We start from the raw sequence: 22,946 nt of genomic DNA on the forward strand, positions 1-22,946 counted from the left end.
CCACGGTAGTAGAGGATTTTCCCTCCCACTGTCACCTCATGCTTGACAGTGACTGAATGCAATCAGAATGACTGGTTTCCACCAGCATTAGAAACTGAACTTGGCTGCACTGCATCAGGACAGGGACCAGACTGTAATGCATGTAATCAGATTTGATTCTGTCAACAAGATTGAACTGATTGCATAAATTTATTAATGAGAATTTGATGTGTTTATCTTTTAAAAAGCCTAGAAATAACATTTGTTGTGTCTTGATATAAACTGATTTAGAAAAAGTTTAAATGTAATCAAAGATACTAAATCATGTAAAATGTATATAAAATATTAATATTAAGTATGATCAATAACAATAACTCAAACAAATAACACAAAATATAGCACCAGAAGTTTATTCCTATGCAAGAAAATATGCAGTACACATACGGTGGAATTATGATTTGTCAGTATCTGCAATAAAGTGGCTTAAAATCTTTCAGAGTAAACATGGAGTTATATTAGATTGTCATAGTACAGTAAAATTGTTTTATGGTATTCAGAAAATTTATGGCAAATATAATCCAATTTAAAAAATAGTAGTTTAAAAACAAAAAAACGAGGACCACGACCCTGCAAGGATAAGCTGGTACAGACAACAGATGGATGGAAGATTAACAAAAAAAAAAAGTTCTAATATTAAGACTAAATACTAATTGTAATAATTCAGCAGCAGCAGCAGCATCTCCCTATTGTTTAGCAGTTAACTTTGCTCCGTCTCTGTGATGATATGAGGGTCCATTGTCTGGCCAGCTTTGAAGAGACAACTTTAAAGAGGATGCCAGGGGAAAAAAAGAGATTATCAGTGAATGAAGAGGAGCGACCGCTTCCCCTGGAGGCATGAAACACCTTGAATCCCAAATTCCAGCTTCATCCTGCTATTCTTCTCTCAGCCCTCGCCTTTCTCAAAAGTCAAATGTCCACACACACGCCAGCTAAATCACTTAATTAGCTCTTTCTTATTGTGATTGATTCATTAGAGGTGCTTGGTTACACAATGCGAGGTGTGAAAGGCGATCCACATGCAAGCAAAGACTCAACATGCATTTTTAGACAAAAAGGCACACACACACACACACACACACACACACACACACACACACACACACACACACACACACACACACACACACCAAGAAGAAAAAAGGAGGGAAGGGGGAGAGAGTGGGCAGAGTGTGGCATGTCTCTGCTGCCTTAAATACCTAAATAAATGGGAACAAAGGGAGGCAAAGAGGTGCTGCACTGATCCACACAGGAACAAATACACAGCAGAATGGTCAAGTTCCAGTAAAGTTGACATTTATCACTATCGTCAATCAAATGGGCAGAATGAGAGTCATAGTGTCATACTCATGGTAAAAATACTATTATTTTATGATGTTGAGAAAATTTACAACAAAGGTGGACATTATTAATTGATTTCATTTCAATTATCGTACTATTTAATTGATTTATTTCCAATAAACAACACATTGACGATTAGAGTCATGGTATAACAACTAGCACTTATTTAATTAATTTTGGTGTCAAAAATATAGAATAAACGCAGAAGGAAAAATTTAAATAAAATCCTCATAGAGCAGAATAATATGCTCTTCACAGAGAAGTACAGGCATAATAATCAGATATCAGCTGGATAACCAGCAGGGCTGTCTGTGGTTAGCCTGCATGTTGCTGCTCAACAGATGTGCTGCTTGTTGTTTTTCCAACTGTGCTGCCTTACTAAGAGTATTCACAGAATAACTATGCGAGCGATTCACCACTGGAAACATTTTCAAAAAGCTGAATTTGTCATTCTCCTAAAAGAGGTACTGTAAAAGATAAAAGTCTTTCCGTCAGCTCACCATGAACATGAGGTGCAGCAGTGTGCTACTCGACAGGGATTTCTTCATGAGGTCTAATCTCTCTGGGTTACATGAATTTGATTTTTCTTCATCTTGGTTACGCTAATTCATAATATTTGGTTAGGTGGTGTGTGTTTTGGGGAATTTTTTTCTTATTTAAATTCACGTCTTTGTCATTCCTAAAACTAAATCTGTCGCCCTTTGGCGTTTTCATGCCATTAAAGATGCATTTTATGAACATAGCCATTGCAATTGATTTTTTTTTCTTTCTCTCCCTTGTGTTGGAGCCCCTTCATAATAGCTAGTGGATAATATGTTTTTCATGTATGTTGATCTACTAGTGTGCATCATTAGGATGTAAAAAAAATACCCAAACATCTTACAGCCAAAGACTCTGCAGAAATGGTCATAAAGGACATTAAAAGAAAATCTACAGGCACACAGAAGGGGTTTTAAGACACCAGGTAGTGTCACAAAATAGTGAGACACAGGAAAATATTCAATTTTTTGTGTTATTTTTTTTCCTATAGAACAAGAGTCTTTAATAAGAAAGTATTTTCATGTTGCCCAGATCATAAAAACAATTTAATTTTAAATCGAATGATACCTGTTTAGTCCAGATATCATTAATAAGTTTGTCAACAAACCAAACAATATGTATAAACTTTTCTATTTACACAAGCTGAGAAGTGATTGATTAATTTGACCGTCACCAACTTCAACTCTTTTTTTCCACCAATAACTTAAGTATTTCATCATAGTTTTGCTACCTGCAAAATAGAGCTAACAGTTCAACACTATATGATGGTATCACTTAAAAACAAAACAGAAGACAAGTAAATGATGTATTTCCGGGAGACAATCCTCCTTAAAAACCTCCACAATTACTCAATGAACAACTTACACATTCCCACTATGAGGGGAAATTGTTTTTTTTTTTGTTTTTTTGCACTGCTTGGTCAACAATCATCACTAAAAATAACCAAAAAAAGAGAAACTAAGCCAAATTTAAGGTGCAGTAAGAACAAAAAAAAAAAAAAAAAAGATTAATGAGCACTTGTGGACATTTGTCTTTCAGGCTAGCATCTGGCAAAGCTCCACAGCGAGTTGAAACAGGCCCTGCTGTGGTGTTTGTCATCCTGACTCCTCATCCATCATCATTAGCGAGCGCCGCGGACTCGACTGCGTTTAATGCGCTGGTACCTGAATAATTACCACAGATAAATAGACGAAAGGCGCTTTTCAGGGACATCTTAGCTCGTTGGAGAGAAGCGATGAATAAAACTGTGGACTGAGTCAAAAATTATATCAGAAAGTGTGAGAATAGACCGCATGGCAGCAGCGAAGGAAACTGGCCATTATTCCGGCAGATAAAGTGAGATTTTCTTCTTTATCTCGGCAGTGTTTGTGCGTGCCGATTAGATTTCTTACAACACCTGAACGTCTGATGCAATCTGTGCCTTTTCTGCTCAGCAGCTATCAGAAGAATGTCTCGCTTGTATGGTTCAGAAATCATGTGGTTCTTACTTTATCCATCCGCTACTGACTTCTCTTTTTTTTTTTTTTGTCCACAGCTTTCTTGCACAATTAAGAAGTTTCGGGAAGAGTTTGCATCGTCCAAAATAAAGAAATATAGATTAGTCATACTGTCGTCGTCTTCATTTATCTTCAGCACCGCTGTCTGTGCGTAAATAACGCCATCTCTGTGACTGAGTGTGTCAGCCAGCATGTGATTTGAAGGCCCATTTCCCGTCAGTCTGTCAGTGTTGTTTCTGTTTAGGACTCTGCTCTCTTCTGAACACATCACCGGGTTAATTCCCTGCATTGTTTAAAAGAGCTGTCAATCATGTGAAGTCATTCATAAAGAAAACAAACCCCGTGATGTATAAATACACTCCCCGACTCACTCAGTCACACTCACAAAGCTCGCTAAGCACATAAACAAACAAGCTGCAGGGTGAGAACCGGCACATATAATCGAAAGGAATCTGACTCTTCCTGTGGAGAGAGCTCCCTCCGTGATAACAAAACCCACAGCAACAGCATAGTGACACACACACACACACCAACACACGCACACACACACACACACACACACACACACACACACACACACAGAGTTACTGCTGTTGCTTCTTCATATTAAAGGCTGATTGGACTCACACTGAACGCTGCCCGCCCCGCTCCAAGCGAAAGGGTCCAGCCTGGAGAAGTAAGAGGTGGCCTTGCCCAGCATGCAGGAGCCCTGCCTGGACACATCAAAGAGGGGACGAGGAACCAGCCCGAGAGCCTCCATGCAGTCAAACATGTTGTGTCAGATCACAGAGAGAGGTGAAGCTGGGAGAAGAGCCCAGAAAAAGAGCTTCCCGTGGAGAAACCTAATGCCCTGCTTGGTCCAGGTGTTCCCTATCTGTCTGCCACTGCCCTCTGGTCGTCCCGTCCTGCTCTCCCCCCGCCCCCCTCACATGAACCAAACCTAGTCTTTCTGCTGGCTCTGTCTCCTCCCTTTCTTTATCCCTTTCTTTATTCCAGTCTTTCTCTGCTCCTAGATCACTTGCTTGGCTGCCTGCTTTCGCCCTGCCTGCTGTAACTGATCTCACCTCCCCTCTTGCTGGCTCCGTGGGCCTCTCACACTCCAGCACACTTACAGCCAACTATCTGCTGTGGTGGTGGGGATGAGGGGGGAGGGAGGGAGGAGCAGTGGGGTTCAGGGAGGGAAAACAAGTACGAGGAGGTGTGTCCCTGCTTTCTGATTGACCAGACACCAAACACTGCGTCCCTCCCTTTCTCGCTCCAAGTTTTCAAACTCACCTCTATTTTTCGTATGCAGAAAATGAAAAGGAATATTTTTTTGTCTCCCTGTACTCTATCCTTGTTTTTTTTTTTTTTTTTTTTTTCTGCTTCGGTTTACATTGCGTTCTCTCCTGCAAACAGCAAAGCAGAGTTGCTTTCTGCAAAAGTAAAATTTAAAAATCCCAACTCGCACAGATCAGTTTGAATTTGGAGCGGAGAGAAAAATACGCAGAGAGAGACAGAGAGAAGTACTTCAGCCAGCACGTCAACTTTCACTGGAACTTGGGTTTACTGAAAGCACAGTGAGTTCATTAAATGTGTAAATGCAAAAACCTCACTCACAAATATGCATAAGCTGCAAAATGGTTTTAAAGTAGTCATTTGTTTGTTTGTTGTTCTTCTTTGTAAAATTTACTTAAACTTACTTTCTTAAATTTCAATGAAAGTGTGCATAAAATCAACCGCATGATGGGCAGATGATCAGATAAGTTGAGGTTTCCACTGTGTTGTAATGAAATTTATGCATTGCTTATTTCTCCTTTAATTATTCAACATTAATTAAGTTATTTATTTCTGCTTTGAGCTCCAGAGTTGTGTGTTGAACCTGTGCAAACTTGCCAAATCATCTCTGTGAATGTTGGTCAGCTTTCGGTGGAGACAGTACAATGAAGTAGCAGTAGTGGGAATTCTGCAACTCTCCTCTCTTAGAAATAAAACTCTATCTTCCAAGATATAAATAATTGCAGGATGGAGCAGGAGCCCCCACAGAGCAGGATTTATCAAAGACTATCTCCAGAATGTTAGAGTGACAGAGTGAAATGCAGTGGCAGCTGGTGGAAACAAATCTTGATAGGGCTGACATTCCAATAAATGTCTCTTCCCTTCCTACAATTCCACAATAATATAACATTCTCTATACAGCAAAATAGCACAAAGGATTAGATTAACTAAAAGTAAAAGATCTGATTACAAAAATCGCAAAATATATAGTATTTAATCATTAAATAATTGTCAAAACAGACTCAAAATTGTGAAAAAAACAACAACAAAAAAACATCAGAATAGCCATCTTCCCCAACAAATATCATTATGTCAACAAAACATTAACATAACAGCAGGAGCAACTCAAAGAAACCTTAGCAACATTTATCCAGAGCAGCGTTAACATTATGCTAACCGGAGCGACGTAAGCATCAAATAAACTGCAGCAACATTCATAACTGATTTCCAACAAAGAATAAATGACAGTAGCAGCTGATGAACAGAAAAAGTAAACAACAGAAAGTAGCACAGTAATACAGTAGCTAAAACTAATGAAACAGTAGCTTACCATCCATCGCCATAGAGAAAGTGATGCCAGCTATCAGGAAAGTCCTCTACTCTGTCATTTAACCTGCATTGTCGCCACTAGCAACTTTATCACCATGACAACCCAGAACTTTCCAGCATTCCAGCAGGAGCGATTCTGAGCTCCCCAAAGACATTAAATTCATTGATGCTGATTGGGCAAATGTTTATTATTTTTTCATAGCAACCATACACTGTTTAGCTTAACTTCTAGGGTGCTAATAGCTTAACCCCAGAAAAAGAACTGACAGGAGTCAGGGGTAACTTACTGTTGGATGACAGTTAGCTGGGAGAAATGCTGTAAATCAGATTAAATTTAGGCACACACTATTAAGAAAAACCGGTTAATACAATTTCTTAAATATGTTTATAGGTCATTTTGAGACACACCGCCCTTTTCCAGCGCCCCCTATTGACCAGCTGCTATTAATGAAACGACATACAAGCAGTTCTGACCTCAACCCACTGAACACTTGTTCTTGCTACAATGACCAGCACAAGTGACAAATTTGTGATAAAAATTTGTTTCTTGAGGATCGAGATCCCATCCCACAGCAGTGTGTGTGACCAAGCTGGTGACCAGCAGCATGAGAAGGTTACAGGCTGATGTTATACAAATGGTTGAACTTCTAACATGTCTTGTTTCTTCAAAATGCCAGTAAAAATACCAAAAAAAGTGAAAACTAAAGTCAAAAGAAGCCCAAAGTATAAGTAGTAAATTTAAAGGAAACAATTTTCTACAGACGCATGTCAGCTGCTCATAAAGTTTCAACAACGTTCGACCCCAGCAGATAATCAGGACCAGATAATATTAAAGCAAAGTGGGTTTGATTTATAATATTGAAGAGTCCAGTTCTAACTCTCATACTGGATTTGGAAATGTTGTTAGACTTTTGACAGTCAGTTAAAGAGAATAAAGTGACTGATATTTACCAATACTAACTGTGCTGACAGCTAATTTAAAACACTAAAAACAGATTAAAATGTCAACTCTAATAACTTTTCTCTGTGTTAAAGTAGTAGTGAAAAAACTGTGTAACGCCGACTGCTTTCTTGCTCTCATGGTGTGACATCACCTCCACTCCATATACAATTTAAATTTTTCAAAGTACATCAGAGCTTTTTCTTTTTAATTAAAATAACATCTTGCTATATTGTACACTTCTACATTTTCAGATAAAAAGTACGTTTAAAAAGCTACCATATCATGCTGGTTTATTTGTAAAGCACATTTAAAAACATTAATTGCATTTGACCAAAGTGATGTGGAATAAAAACAACTTAACGTAGCAGAAGACAGGTGAGCAAACAACACACTCCTGATGCACAGCGATAAATAAAATCACAAAGCAGCTAAAAAAAGTTAAGCTGAAGCTTAAGGGGAACTAACTTTACTCACAGGTTTTCAGTAAAGATGACATTTTGCAGATTTGTGAAGACAGTTACACGTCAAATGCATCCAGGAATTAGAAAGTGAATACTGAATGTGGTAATTGTGAAACTTATTGAAAACAGTTAAAATCAATATCAGCAGGCCTAAGTCTTAAAAATTGTCCTCTAAATCTCTAACTCTTTGACAGCAGCTTTAAAAAGAAGGGACATTATTTAAAGTAATTAACTCAAGAATAAAAAGCTACCTGTAACTCTCACTAGCAGAAGAAATCAAAAACGAATTGACATGTTTATCTGGCTCCAGTTTGGACTGTTTCACTGTTTTACTTGTCGCAGCTCATTCAGCTCAGTTCACTTTTATTAAAATGATCTCTGTGTGGGTCATTTCCCCTCATTACCTTCAGGTCTTTATTATCTGGTCTCTATCGAACTGAACTCTTTGGATGCAGCTATCCTCCCCTCGGTCACACCAAAGTGCAACAGTGCTGCAGGCGGGCCGCGCCGGCCCCAAACTCTGCAAAGTCTGGACACTTTGTGTACGAGACAAACTCCCCCACCTCCTCCCTTTCCTTCCCTCGTTCAAGAGAGATGAACTCTGGAAGAAACCCCCACTGGGGCCCTAACACCCCCCCTCCGCCCCAACCGCCAACACCACCTTCACACAGATACACACTCAACTTGTCCTGCCTGTGGCTTCGTACTCTCCACACTTCTTTTGTATATTTATGTGTAGAGTCTGTTGTCTTTGTTTTTCCTACACTTGTTGTTTGCATTTCTTGCTCTGTCTTGAATATATTAATGGATGTTTCTCCCTATTTTTACAAGTGAATCCATTATTCTCCTTCCTTTCTTTGATGATTATTTTTTGCAGGCGTCCCTCCAGTATTTACCTGTTCTTCTGTTTGTACCCTAACACACCCGCTGGAAGCGGAGCTGCACCACATCGGCCCGCTGAGCTCTCCCTCCACACCTTGAGACAATTAGCCTCCCCGCCTCACAGCACCCTGCCCCCTGTTGCTGTTTGAGAAAAGAAGCACATAAATACGCTGGGGGGAATGCGAATAAAAGGAATAGTTGGATCACTTTCCTTAAAAAAAATTAAATAAATAAAAAAAATACACAGGCTCACTCTTCCTCCTCCATCCACGCAAAGTGAGTCTCTTTGAAACGTAAAACACTTTCAAACAAGTTTATATTCTTGCTTTTCAAACATCCAACTCGTGAGAGGACGGAGTTGTTCTCCAATAAAAGTCCAGTCCTCATGTCAGACACAGACATACGAGACTGAACAATGGGTTTCTCTGTGTCTGCACAAGTCCAGCAGCGGCCGTTCGCAACGCAACGATACGGTCACAAATGTGAAGCAATGAAATGTGAGCGCAAGACCGCTGTTTGTGATATTCATGGGTGTTGGAATGTGCAGCAGAAAGAGTGGTGGTGGGTACGTGTGTGTGTGTGTGTGTGTGTGTGGGTGTGTGTGCGTGTGTGTGTGTGTGTGTGTGTGTGTGTGTGTGTGTGTGTGTGTGTGTGTGTGTGTGTAGACATGCTGACAATTATGTGTGTGCTTAAAGAGAGTGCATGTGATGACAGACAGAAAGGAAAACACACAAGTCTCACTCTGAGCCTTTAGTTTCAAGTTACTATCACATTCACCTCACACACACTCAAAAACGCACTGAGATCCAAAATACGACCAAGAACAAGATGTCGCTAGCACAAACGTTACTGTTATGTTAAAAAAATTAGGACACTCTGTTAAACATTCATTCTTTATGAATAAACATGCTGATGTCCAGCCCTTTTTTATTGTCTTTCTCTTCAGGGGAAAGTGATTTATTTGCACTTAAACTGCAGCAATAACTTTGTTTTGCTCATTTAACAAAGCACATCAACAGGAAAGGTTAGGACACCCTGCCTCCCAACAGCTTGTCTTATGCAACAAGTGAGACTTTCCTCATAACTTATCTCTGATATCGGCTCTGATATCGGTTTGTCCTGCTCCTGATTCTCAGCTGTGAGACGCTTGAAGGTTTTTCTTTTTATGAACAATCACTCAGTTAATTCCTGGTGGATTTACTGGAATACTTCAGGTCCCTGTCATGTTCTGGAGTCCTGTTCTGCTTCAGCGTTTGTTTCTTACAAATGATCTCATGTTTTGTCTGATGCACAGAACAATTCATGGCCAGGTCTTGATGTAGCAACAATCAAACTTCCACCTCTATGCCTCGTAGTTTGCATGAGGTTTTTCTTTTCTGGAACGCTATCTCTGGTTTTGGTTGCATTTCTGTTTTGGTGTCAAGATAATTTGAAACTTATCAGTCCAAAGAATGCTCTCCACAAAGATCTGTTCTTGGTTTATGTTCTCTGTGGCAAACTTTAGTCTAACCTTCAAGTCTTTCTTATAAAAGCAAAGGGTTTCCTCCCCTTGCATACCTCTAATAAAATTTTAACTTGTTCAGTCGCTTTCTTAATGTACATACATCCACTTTCACATCAACGGTACTATCAGTCAACTTGAGGTGCATTTTTGAGCATCTTGCTTTTAGGGTGGACTTGCTCAAGCGACCAGACCAGGGAAGGTTTTGAATGTCCTCTTCTTGTAGACCACTCTTACATTGGAGGGACTGTTTTGAAATTCATCACAATCTTTTTTCTGAAGGCCTCAGAAAGTTCTTTAAATCTCACCATGAAGTTCTCACTCACTTCAGCCGTCAGGAGTGATTTAAACTACCGTAACTGTGAGATGTTTAGAAATGTGGATTAACAATGTGCACTAATCATGTGCACCTGATGTTATACAGCTCTATAAAAAATGAAGAGTCCACTGCACTGAACCCCATTGAAAACCTCCTGGTTTTTCCATCAAATATTGATTTCTGAACTCTTCCTGAGTTAAAACATTAATGTTGTTGTTTCTAAATAAATATGAACTTGTTTTTTTTCCCTTTGCATTATTTGTGGTTTGAAAGCACTGCATCTTTTTCATTATTTTGACTATTTGCCATTTTCTGCAAATAAATACTAAATTTTTGCTTGGAATTTCAGAGACATGTTGTCAATAGATCATAGAATAAAAGAGCAAAGTTCATTTTACTCAAACATAAACCTATAAAGAGGAATTTCACAGAAACTGATCAATTTAAGTGGTCTCTTAAATTTTTCCAGAGCTGTACACACATGCGATTTTAGATTTCAAGTGTGGATAAATGTGGATGTGTTCTAATTTATTAATCTGATTCTGATTAAACTGATTATTTAATACACCAACAGAAACCTTCTACCTCTTTTTCCCCTCAGATTTTCCTTTAAATAAGTATTTCAGCATGCATCACCCTTTCTAAGCCCATGTATGATTCAGAACTGCTCTGGTATCTCTGATGACATGCATTAAAAAAGATTAATGTTATCCTAACCTGGTGATTTTATTCTACTTTTGCAGCAGTTCCAAGACGTTCTGGGCCGATGTCAAGGAGCCTTTAATGCATCTTTACCACATCCCCGCTCAGCAAGAACTTACTGAATCAGTGAACACACGTCAGGGTGCTTTTCATGTGGATAACCACCAACTTCAGATCTGGAGATGTTTTAACGTTCATCTCATTAGGCAACAAGGTCTGGACTTGCACTCATGCTAATAAGTGTCTGGTTTGAATTTACTCATAAATCCAGCTTTTACTGGGACCATGTACCCTTTGGTTCACATTACATTAGCGAAAAAAAAAAAAAGGACTTAATTCAAGCTTATGAGCTGCAGAGTTACTCATAATGAAAACCAAAGAATTTCCACCAACCTGGGCATGCAGCCACAACAACCTTTTATCACCTTTGGGATGTCTACAAATAATAGGGGCTCTTGTTTCAATTTCCTTTTAACTTAACATGGAGAATATTGAGCAAAACCACTAAACCTCTAAATGAGCTATAGCTCCTCTGGTTCACATCTCCCTGCTGGCTGTAATCTCTGAAATCGGTCTTGTGAATGGCTGCATATGTGACATAATTATACAAGTGTGTGAATTTTTAGATATCTCCTTATATGTGAAAGTCAAGTGTCTCCTTTGCAAGTGATTTAAAATGACTTAATCTCTATCAGATTAATAAGTATTTCTGAAAACATTCAAATGAATGTAATAGAATAGAAACCAGGTTGCGCTCTGTCTCCAACAGTGAGATTTAGAAAATTTATTTGACCTTTTCCTCTGAAAAAAGGACTTTGTTTGTGATTATAATGTTTAATCATTGCTCTAACCAAATGTGCCTGTAGCCATGTCCTCACTGTCAGAGACAAATACTCATCTGCCTCATTTTAATGTCACATTGTCTCGTCTTTTGCATTTCGGGTGTGGCTGAGAAGAGCTGGGTGGCTGTGCCGTCCCATATTCATACCCCAGGGAAACAAAAAGTCACAAATTACTACTTAAGAGTTCCTGGACTCTTGAGTCACCTTATAGAACTAGACTATTAATAGCTTTGGTTACATTTATTTTAAAGAAATGTAAAAGAATTCAACATAGCTCATTTTATTTAAATAAAAGAAAAGAAAGAAAAAACATGTTATTGTTTAAAATAAATGTGCTCTGGAAAAAGGTTTTATTGTTCTTAAACTTTCAGTGTGAGATTATGCTGTTTGAACAACAGATGATTTTAATCATAGGTATTTTACTCATATTTACCAGACAATCCAATAAATATCCTCATAATTCTTTATAAAGTTGGTTTTTGGTGACTTGTGATATCCACATTGCTGTTTAGTTTATTTTGCTATTGGCAATATTACAAAATGTCATTTAAGAAGTTGGACTGATGAAAGTCTTTGTCTAAAAATAATTAAGAAAACATGTTTTTTTTTTTTTTGTTCAAACATTCACTGATTTATAGGTCCCAAAGGAAGATTTTATTCTGGATAATAAGCCTCATGTTGCATTTTGTTCAACACATAAAACCGTTTGCATATAAAGTTGTGAAAAAAACCCTACTTTTCCCACACAGATTTCATGTTTTTTCCTTTTTTTGGGGTTACATTTACATGTTTCAGATCACCCAACAAATCCAAACATCAGATAAAGATAACCTGAGTGCCAAATGCATTATTTGCAGAAAATTTAGAAAACATATAGATTTCACCCAAGAGGTTACAGAGATTTAATTAATACTTGGTTTGTTTCATACCGGGAGCCTCTCTTTTCTACATGTGACACTTATCTGCTTAAATGTTGCCCCTTTCTCCTTCTATCTCTGCCTGAGTATCAGTGAAAGCCCCTGAGGCAACATCTGAAAGATGTAATCAGACACTGAGAGCATGTAGCCTGCAGGAGCCCCAGCCCTCTTCCAGAAGGACTCCAGAAAAAGAGTTCAGATCAGCAGATTAGAGCAGCTCAATCAACATGTCGTACACACATGATAGCACTTCTATCTCTGCAGCTGATATGTGACTGACAGCATGGGAGCCTCTCTAAACACATGTCAGTTTACAGAGCCAACTTTATTATGTTATGACTATGTATTGTTTCTTTTTGCCATAACTTAAATGTTTTCTTTGTTTGTATGTTTTAAGCTCTCTCCTTAGATGGCAGCTATGTTTATTTTTTTTTAAATATAAGCCTCATTATACTTTGTTTCGCCAGGGGGTTGAGGATCTAAATTTAGACGTTCCACTGAGAAATGGAAAAAGTTTACTGATGCCAGTAATCCTCCTAGATTTAACTCTCTAAGAAAATGAAACACGAGGACTGTTAGTAAGAAAAAGGAATGAGAAAGGAAACCATGGAGCCACAGTGACCATGTGGGATCCAGTGTGGCTTTCTACCAATCAGCTGTTAAAGTGAAGAGTTCAGAAATAGATCATCAGTGAAACGTGTCTGTAGTTAGTGACACCGACAAATATATTTTATTTGAGTTGGGCAGAGAAAATGCATGGTGATCCACCTAATCTGAGAGAGTGGACAAGGAGAAACATTTGTAAGAGAAGCAGCCAAAGGACTCTTGGTCTCTCGGGAGGAGCTGCAGAGATCCAGAGCTCAGGTTTTAGAGTTTATTGGCAGGGCATCTATCTGTCGCGCAATCCAAAAATTTGACCTGTAAGGGGGAGTGGAAAGAAGAAACCCAGTGTTGCAGTTTGCCTAAAGCCGTGGAGGGGATGTAAGAAACCCACAGAAGATGTTCTGGACAGATAAGACCAAAGTGGAATGTTGAAGCTTCGGTTGTGCAAAGAGCATCACCCCAAACAATATGGCGGTGGCAGCAGCATGCTGTTGGAATGATTTTTACAGTCAATGGATGGATGAATGGATTCAGATGGATGGATGGACGGACAATACAGATGCTGAAAGCTGGTACAGACTTACTCTGAAAGACTGTAAAGCAAACAGGGTTTTCTAAAGGCTGCTGAATAAAATACATGCTACACTTTCCAGATTTTATTTATATATATAAATAAACTGTGTATAATTAAACAGAATTAGAAGTTCATAGAGCGACAAAATGTGGAAAAGTTCACAGGATATGGGATTTAAAATGAGCTGTAATACTGATAACAACCCAAGACAGGGGTGTTCAAAGTGTGGCCCAGGAGCCATTTGTGGCCCATTGAATGATTTTGTTCGGCCCCTGACCACAAGTCGAGAATGGTAAGAACAATTGTTGACCAAGAAAATTAGAAAATATCTAATTTCTTATAAAACTGTGTGAAAACCTGTTTTATGCTTTGGCCCTTAATGATAAAAAATATTTTATAAAAGTGTTGCTTATTGTTCACCAGAAGAAAAAGAAAATTGCAATAAACAAATGTTTGTTTTTTCATTTAAATTAATTTTGGGGCCCGCTAGTAGTTTAAATTGATCAGTTTTGGCCCCAAGAGCAAAACATTTGGACACCATGAAGGAAACAGTCTGCAAGCTGAATTGTTTTTTTTCCTTGTGTTGGTTTAAATCTAAAACTCAGATATCATCATAAAAAAATTATTCTGAAAGTAAATATGGAAGTCTTCAGATGTGGATTCATTATTACTGTTCATTGGTTAACTGTGATACTGGTAGCATCATGCTATTGGAAAATGTATTATGGGACTGGTGCTGCACTGGTCAGAATGGAGGATTGAGATGAATCATTAAAAAACACAAATCCCTCCCAGGACTCTGAGTATCTCAGTCAAAGACAATGAAATGAAGAAATAAAATAAAACAAACAAAAGTCTCAGTGAGTCTGAACCTGAATCCAGAAAACTCTCTCGAGATCCGGCCCTGCAGCGATCAATCTGAGTCCCAAAGATTTCATATAGCAACAAATAATTGTGGATTTTAACCTTTTTTTCAAGATCTATTGTAGAGCTACTAGGATACAATTGTTAAGAAATAAATCTCTTTTTAAACTATGTCCAGAAAAATTATCTTTTCTTTCTGTTATCTGTAGGACAGAGTTTGACTTTAATATTCATGTCCATGAATAACACACGTGTTGTCCTAAAGACAACACAGACTTTTCATTAAGATGCAAAATCAATCTTAATGTTTTTCACCCATCAAACTGTCCGTATTTTCATTACTTCATGTCCTCAGTTTAAGAAAACAAATTTCCAATGTGAAGTGCAACAGCGCCCCCTGTGGTAGAAAGGGAATTCCATGTGCATAACAAAATGAGAAACTCTGTCATCTGCCTAAACTTTCCTGCTTGAGGAGAGTCCTGGTTCAAATATAAAGAGCTGGAGCACGGCCATGGAAAGCAGAAAATTACAAACAGGGACCACATTATGTTGACTGTTTTTCCAGCCTGCCTTCTTACTGCCATCTGTCTGGTTTACCGCATGGAAAAATTTCCTCTCCTCTCCTCTCCTCTCCTCTCCTCTCCTCTCTTCCTGATTAAATGCGTTACTAGAGCCACACATTTGCCCCAAGGCCCCTGAGTTTCCTCTGTTCTGCACCCCAAATAGCCGGTCAGGGGACGCACATTCGACACGCAGGCTCGTCATGTGCGTGGAAAAAGAAATAGATTTTCTTGCGTCCCGACTTTGCCTTCCTCCATTTGAACATCTTACAGTGAACTCCAAAGTGCTGCATACAGATACTCTAGTGTTATATATTAAAATGAAATGTGATGTACTTGCTAAAAGTATTCACATCTCTTTGAATTTTTCCACATTTTGTTGCATAACTATAACTGCAGATTTCACTTGGTTTTATTAGGACTAAAAGTGGTAAAGTTAAGTGGAAGGAAAAGGATTTGTGTTTTATTCAAAAAGTTGTTGCTTCATAGAATGAAGGTCCTTGATTTTTAACTCTGGTCAAGCGCTTGTCTTTGTGGAGTTCACAATTTGATTTACAACTGTTTTTGTTGCTGTTATTTTACAAATAAACATAACAAGTGTGGGAGTGGAGGAAAAGAAAAAAATACAGTTTTTGTTTTAATTATAGTTGCAAGTCTTTTTGGGGTATTATCCTACCAGCTTTGGACATGCTGAGAAAAGTTTTTCCATTCTTTGTTGCAGAATATCTCAAGGTTAATTATATTAGACGACCTGGACTTTGGTTGGACCATTCTAGCAAATAAATAAATAAACAAATTTGATTTAAGCATAGTGTGTTTGTCCCGCAGGAACATGATCATCTCCCCCAGTTCGACGTCTTTTTCAGCCTCTAACATTTTTAATTCTTCTTATCAACTCTGTCCAGCTTCACTCTCCTTACCCTCAGCATGCTGCTGCCATTACCATATCTAACCATGGTTTGCTATGTCCGCTACATGCCTGGTGCAGAAATAAAACTGCTAAAACGTTGATGTGGAAGACCAGATGAGTTTTGTTTCTACTTACACAATGCAGCCATCTCTTTGGGAAGGTCCGCTCCAAAACGTCCAAACAGGTGACTGCTGGCCAGCAGGTCAAAGGGCGAGTGACCCCTCATGGAGTTAAAGGTGAAGGGGTACATGGCACGAGAGAATCCCGTCATGTGACGCATTTGGTGCTCTCTGTTCGTAGCCATTGTGAAAAAGTGTGGCTGCTTATTCATCCTGTTTTTTTTTTTGTTTCCTTTGTCTTCCTCTTTAGCTTCTTTGTCAGGGTCGTTTGGTGACTTTGAATCGGGGTAGTGCCATTCAGCCCCGCTCCGCTGCTGGCTGCTCTTCTGTCCGGCCGCGACGATGCTGCTGAGGGAGGCGGGAAGCAAAGTCCTGTCCAGGTCCGAATGCTGCAGGGAAAGAAGCAAATAGAGGCCAGAAGGTTCATTTCTGTAGGACTCAAGTTAAAATGTGAAATGTTTATCAAATGCAATAGATAATAAATAACTGGTTTAAGTAAATAGCTATTTTAGTGATGCAAAAAAATGATATTAATAATCATGAGTATTTTTCCTGGCTACCCCTTGAATTCAAAACATATTGTGTCATTATTTCCACCTGAAAATGGATCAGCAATGTTTTTGTGTAGTTATCTATGTTAAAATCCCCCATTCATTCATTTAACAGTAGTTTCAGTTTATATTAGATTTAGTTGAAGAATAGCTGAGCTTTTTTAGGAACTGCAGCAGTGTATGTTAAGTAAAATAAAACATAAAGCTCTAAAAATGATTAGAGAAAGTTTCAGTCCAAACTTCAGTCACTGAACAAAGAAACAGCCAAGAGAAACTGGTGCGTACTTAGCATCATAATTTGTGTGGCAGTTGCTTCAGGTTAAAATCATACTAATGTAAACCATAAAACACTGATGATATGCAGAATAAATCTCAGTAATTCACATGTGAAAGAGATTATGAAGGATATCTGGGAACAGGGCTGGAGGCACTGCTGAAATATTAAAAGAGAAAAACGAAAACAAAGAAGATTAACAACAAAACAAAGAAGACGAGTCAGAAGATCAGCCGGGAACGGTGGGGGCAATGTTGCGTTGCCTTTTTTTATTTTTTCGTCTTCCGACTAGTAAAGTAATTTCAGGCATACCATATGATTTCAATCAGCAGAAGTGTATCATAAAGGCTCCCTCTGTTTCATTTGCCAGCCTGACTCCAGTCAGCCAGCCCACAAACAGTCAGCCGCAACTTGGGCAGTTTTAACCCTTCGCTAGAACAAACACACATTATCTTAGCATTCTCGCACCAAACACAGGCCCAGCCTCATCTGCTCTGCTGACAACTTTCTGATGAGGACATCTGCTCCTAAATCTTCCTTTGTTTGTTTCCCAGGAGTCACATTGTGGCTTATAACTCTGTCAGAAATGCTTAATGTGCAGCACTTCCTTCATCTTTCTCTGTAACTCCTGCCCCCCTTCAGTGAATTTATGGGTGGGTGGGGTTAAGCTCTCTGTGGTGAATCTGTGGTAAATACAGCTTGGCCAAAGAATGTCTTGTTGTTTTGGGTCTGCATGGGAATCAAACACCCAGGGTGGATAAGAGGCAGTGTGAGAGAATAATGGCTCTACACATGTCCTACTTTCAATAACTCCGAGTTGCATTTCAAATAAACAAAATTAATTTTGTTGAATTAAAAAAAGCAAACAAACAAACAAACAAACTATTCTTTCAAAATTAGGTCACATTCTCTTGTCTGTGCATGGGTGCAGGCGAAAACATAAATCTTTTGACTTTAGTGACAGATTAGACTCACACAAACAGTAAACTCCACTAACCCTGCAGCTCTGATTGAGGCTTGATGTCAGACTGAGTACAGATGTAAAAGCTATTAGATAGCTGTTAAACAAAAAAACAAAAACCATGACTATAATTAACAAATGATATATCACTTAATGCCATTTGCCTCATAGGTTAAACTAATCACAAAGGAAAGCTTAAAAATTTAGGAAAAGAGGGACAAATTCCTCAGGAGCCACCAGTGCAGAGCTTTGCTCAAAACTGGCAGCAGGTAGGCGAGATTTACACAGCAGCATCAATACTTTAGGAAGTGTTGATCTGAAATTGTGCAAGAAGCAAAATGACTGGCTGAAGAATTCTGGTTCAAAGTAATTTTCTGTGAGGAATCCTACTTCTATTTAAAACTATTTGAATGCATGAGGTGTTACTGTAAGTCCAGCAGGAAAGCATCCTAATGAAACCTACAATGTCTTGAGTAAGTATTCACACCCCATGAACTTCAAATGTAAAGAAAATCACACCTGCACTACGATGACTTCACCAAGAATTTAGAGTAAAACAGCAGCAGTGGAGTTGTCAGGTGGTTACTGTCATTTTTACTCAAAGTGTTTGTTATTTCACATACAACTTTACTGTAATTACTGTCATTAAAATTCTACTTTAATTTAATTAAAGGTGCACTGTATATTTTGATAAATTTAAGTTCTGAAATTATTTTACAAATGAATATCTGAAAAGTGTGGTGTGCTTTTATACATTCACACGCTGTAAAGTTAGTGTAAGAACGTTTTCTTCTAGTTCTGCCCTTGTAGCTTGGCCCATTTTTCTATTAGACCTGATCTGCTTACTTGTCACTGACGAGGAAATGTATCCCCGTATCATGCCACTGCCACCACCGTGTTCCACCCTGGTGTACTGGTGTAGGTCAGATAAATGAGGAGTGTTGGCTTTCTGCTCACTATAACATTTTGCCTCATGGCCAATGAATGAATATTCAGTTATTTATAAATGCAAAATAACAAACAACTAATTATTTGCTAATTAGTTGTTTTAAAAAGATCGTCGTTTGTGTTAGCAAATATTTATTAAATGTTAAAAGGTTGGTTTAAAGCTGCAGTATGTAACTTTTACAATTTTTAAAAATATATATTTTTAACTGTTACTATGTACGATAGAAAATCTGCAAAGAAAAATTCAAGCTCCTATCTCATGTTATGTTATCACAACATAGTGGCAGTTTTAGAAAATATGTAAGAAAAAACATATTGTCTATAAAAGTTACGGGCTGCAACTTTAAGAGAGCAGCTGAGGATAGAGTCGTATGGATCCAGTCCCATGAGAAAGTACAAGAACTGCATCTTTATGTCCGTGCTTGTAGTAAATATTCCTCATTGCAGTCTACTGCTGACAATTTTTGTTTTTGGCCCCACAATAAAAGCCTGCCAGCTCCTGGTGTATGATTAAATGGTCAGAAGCCGAAATATAACAACTTATTTCCATCGTGTTGTGTTTTTTCGCTGAACCGTATTACGACGAGTCGTGTTCCTAATCGCCGCTGAGAACATTTCTCTTCTCTCCTCTGCTTTCATCTGAGTGACTATTATTAGAGTAAAATCCGTCCACGTCACGTCTTCCCACACACACGCCAAAGCGCCTACAGTATACGGCGCAATTTCTCACCAAAATCCACAAAGTCAGCTCCCAGAGTGTTGTTTTTAAAGTCATATTTCCCATATTGACATATTTTCTGTAGCGGCTTGGCTCCGCTGCGGTTTTTCTTCACTGCGAGGGCCCGTCGGGGAGAGTCCCCACAACTGTTTTCACAAAGAGCTGCAGTGTTTGACGATTAAAGAACGCCAAGCTCAGGCTGGACGAAGCATGCAGTTATTTCAAACGTAATTACATGTGCTTGCTGGGAACTGCTGCATTTTGCAATCATACGTATACGCAGAAACCTCTTCTTTTTAAAGACAGGACTCAGACACATGCAAGAACCGACATGTAGGCAGAAGCGGGGCGCCCTCGCGCGCGCGCGCAGATGTTCTGCGACTTTAATCGCGCTCGTGGGCAAGTAATCAGCGGGGAACACACGACGTTCACACACTCTGAAGGACCATTGACAGCGGCAATTGACCTTGAAGAATGAAGCCGTAAATACAGGACAGAGGATCCGACTGCAGATGCAGCGACTGCAAGAATACTCTTTAACCAATCAAAATTCAAAGAGCAAAAATATGTGGTATGAAAACCAGATGTATAAAAAAAAAAAAAAAAAAAAAAACTGACATGAGGGGGGAAAAAAGAGTGAGCTGGAAAGAAAGAGGAAGATGGCGAGGCTTGTCAGGAAAGTAATGAAACAGGAGGCCGTTTTAAACATCTGGCAAGATGATGAAAGACGTGGAGATAATGAAATGGGAAACTAATAGGAGAAAGAGTTAATTGTGTTTAATGGTGGAGGGAGAAAGTGGAGGGTGAGCAAAGCCATAGACGTACATAGGAACAATTTTATTTCTGCCAATAAACTGCGAATTAATGAGCGCTCGCACTAAGCAGAGGTTTCTGCCTTTTGCTGGGGTGTTACTTGCCCCCACCCCTCATTACCTCCAGGGGGAATACACCTTGGGCCGGGCAACAAAAGCAGCGCTGTGTCGCTGGGCCTCCAAGCCTCAATGCTGCTTTTATGAGACCTTGCTGGGTCGGGTCAAACTGGGTCACCTGGTCCTGGTACAGCTAACACGCACACACACTTACACGCCCATAAGCGATGTTCTCTTTCCCCCAGACTAATAAAATAAGACCCAATGTAAAAACAATGGCTGCTTCTCCTCTCTGCCCTACCAAGACACTTTGTGCAGTGCCCATACTTACAGGCTCTTTTTCCTGCAGGTTTATTATTTTCTGACCCTAAGTATAGAGTAAATGAGACATTTACATAACATATGTATGAGGATGCCTATTTTTTCTTTTTTTTTCTGGCTTTCAGTCAGACTAAACTTTTCTTCTTTTAGGTCAGTAAGGATTAGCAAAATTATGTCACTATTTTTACTATCTGAGGTGAAAAAATGCCAGAACAATGAAAGAAGGATTTTTTTAAAACACTCTTTGAATTCATAAGCTTGCATAAATTTCTGTAGTGTTTGGTAGAATTTCCTTCTAAACTTTATGACGTGTGAAAGGATACCCAAAACATTCGACCCAAAACATTCGACCCAGAACATTCGACCCAGAACATTCGACCCAAACAATGAACGCCAACTTCTCAGTAATTTTCCTGGAGTCAAGATTTCAGGTCGCCATTTTTGCAAATGCCTCTTCATCTTTACTAACAGATCTCCTGAGATCCAGAGTTTTCTGATGGACACTATAAAACATTTACTACTTTATCCTTGAATTATGTTCTCTACTGTAAACATTAGTTTTATTTCTAAATTATTTTGAAGTGTTACTTTTGTGCCTAAATTTCTTATTTTATAAATATTTTGTTTAGTTTTTTCTTCCATTTTGACCTTTAAAGAAATTCATAAATTAAAAAAAAGTACAGATAGAAATAATTTTGGTCATCTAGGCTAACCTAAAACAGTAAAAGTTTTATGTAACTGTGAGAGTGAGGAGAAAAAGTGATTTGTCTTTTTAAACCATGTTTTCAAGTTCAGATGAGTTGAAGTATTTTCTTGCTGCGGATTCCTGACTCATGAATATCATCAAACATTTGACTCACTTCACTGGCATGTTCTCTTGTGTTTCCCATTGTGAAGAGTGACTAAGAAATTGATCCTTGTATCACATCACTATCCACTGAAAGGTTATTGATTACCATTTGATAGTTTTATCATTTTTATTCATATGTGAGAAACAATAAAAATCACGACTTATAGGAACAGAGGAATTGTTTTTGTTCTCTGAATAAAAGCAATCAAGCAAAAACTTTACTTTTACAGTTTGAGATTTTGCAACAATAAATATCATTTATTTTTTCAAAACTTTAATCAGTGGCTGCCAATACACGTGAAGAGCACTGACTAATAACGTTTATTTTTTATAAAACATACATTAAACAAAACTCATTCACACATACTAACATTAATTCTTCGTGCTTCAGCTCATGTAATTTAAAACAACCTGCTAAAATCAAAATCATTGGACATAGTTAGTTCTTCCAGATGTAATAGTGAGGAACTCAAACTCGCTCAGATTGCAGATATTAAAACAGAAACAGAGTGTTGTCCAATGACTTGTCCACACCAAGATGGGTCATGTCTCATCTTTTCAGCACTCTACCTCAACAAACTCAGCTCTGGGTTATTTCTTTCCTTTCTGTCCGTCTTTGCTAGGATTAACACATCGAACAAAATCCTGCAGCATCTCGACTCATAACCAAGGAGTCTCTTAATCTATTAAAGGAATCTTGACGGACATTTTTATAAACGTTCTCAGGGTCTTTTGTGTTTTTTCTTTTTTGTTTTTCTTTTCCGTCTTTGAATCTCTAGTGATAATTTATCACATTTAAATTATGTACAAGCTAAGACTCACAACGACTAACCTGATCACAACAAACATGTTTTGATCAGATCATTTGAGTTCATATTTATTGATCACAGGGAGCGTGACGTAAAAGGCAGTCTGAGTTCAAGCACTTCACATGAAGCTTTGTTGACATATCTAGGAACTAAGTTGGTCTGTAATTATAACATTTTTCACAAAAAAAAACCCCAACAACCCCAAAACAGCCATTGTGAAATTTGCGGAGGAACTTCTGAACTGATAAAAAGAGAATTGGCCTCTGAGTGTCTTTGTTGCTAATCATTTGTGTAAAAATAATGCAGCTCATTATTTTTTCAGTTTTTATTCAACCAAACTGCAAATACAGAGAACAAGAAAATGTCTCGTTTCATGTAAAACTTCATCAAGCGAGAGCAAATGAAGAGTGTCTTGAAAGAAAAGTAAAGTTTATTACACTTTTTTTTTT

The 22,946-nt window shown here is 38.4% G+C and overlaps 1 protein-coding gene across 4 annotated transcripts in view; it reads right to left on the reverse strand.

Moving 5' to 3' along the window:
* LOC103465339 (retinoic acid receptor gamma-A-like) overlaps positions 1 to 22,946 on the reverse strand; it is a 50,482-nt gene that overhangs the window by 17,245 nt on the left and 10,291 nt on the right. For 2 of the 4 annotated variants that reach the window (XM_008410061.2, XM_008410065.2), the window contains exon 2: positions 16,213 to 16,585. In XM_008410061.2, coding sequence (XP_008408283.1) covers positions 16,213 to 16,408 — 196 coding nt within the window. In that variant the 5' untranslated portion in view covers positions 16,409 to 16,585. Of the gene's footprint in view, positions 1 to 4,040; positions 4,516 to 6,000; positions 6,086 to 16,212; positions 16,586 to 22,946 lie in introns of those variants that run through there. The other 2 variants (XM_008410063.2, XM_008410062.2) reach the window with 2 other exon arrangements.

Source organism: Poecilia reticulata, linkage group LG5, assembly GCF_000633615.1.
Source record: "Poecilia reticulata strain Guanapo linkage group LG5, Guppy_female_1.0+MT, whole genome shotgun sequence".
Lineage (NCBI taxonomy): Eukaryota > Metazoa > Chordata > Actinopteri > Cyprinodontiformes > Poeciliidae > Poecilia > Poecilia reticulata.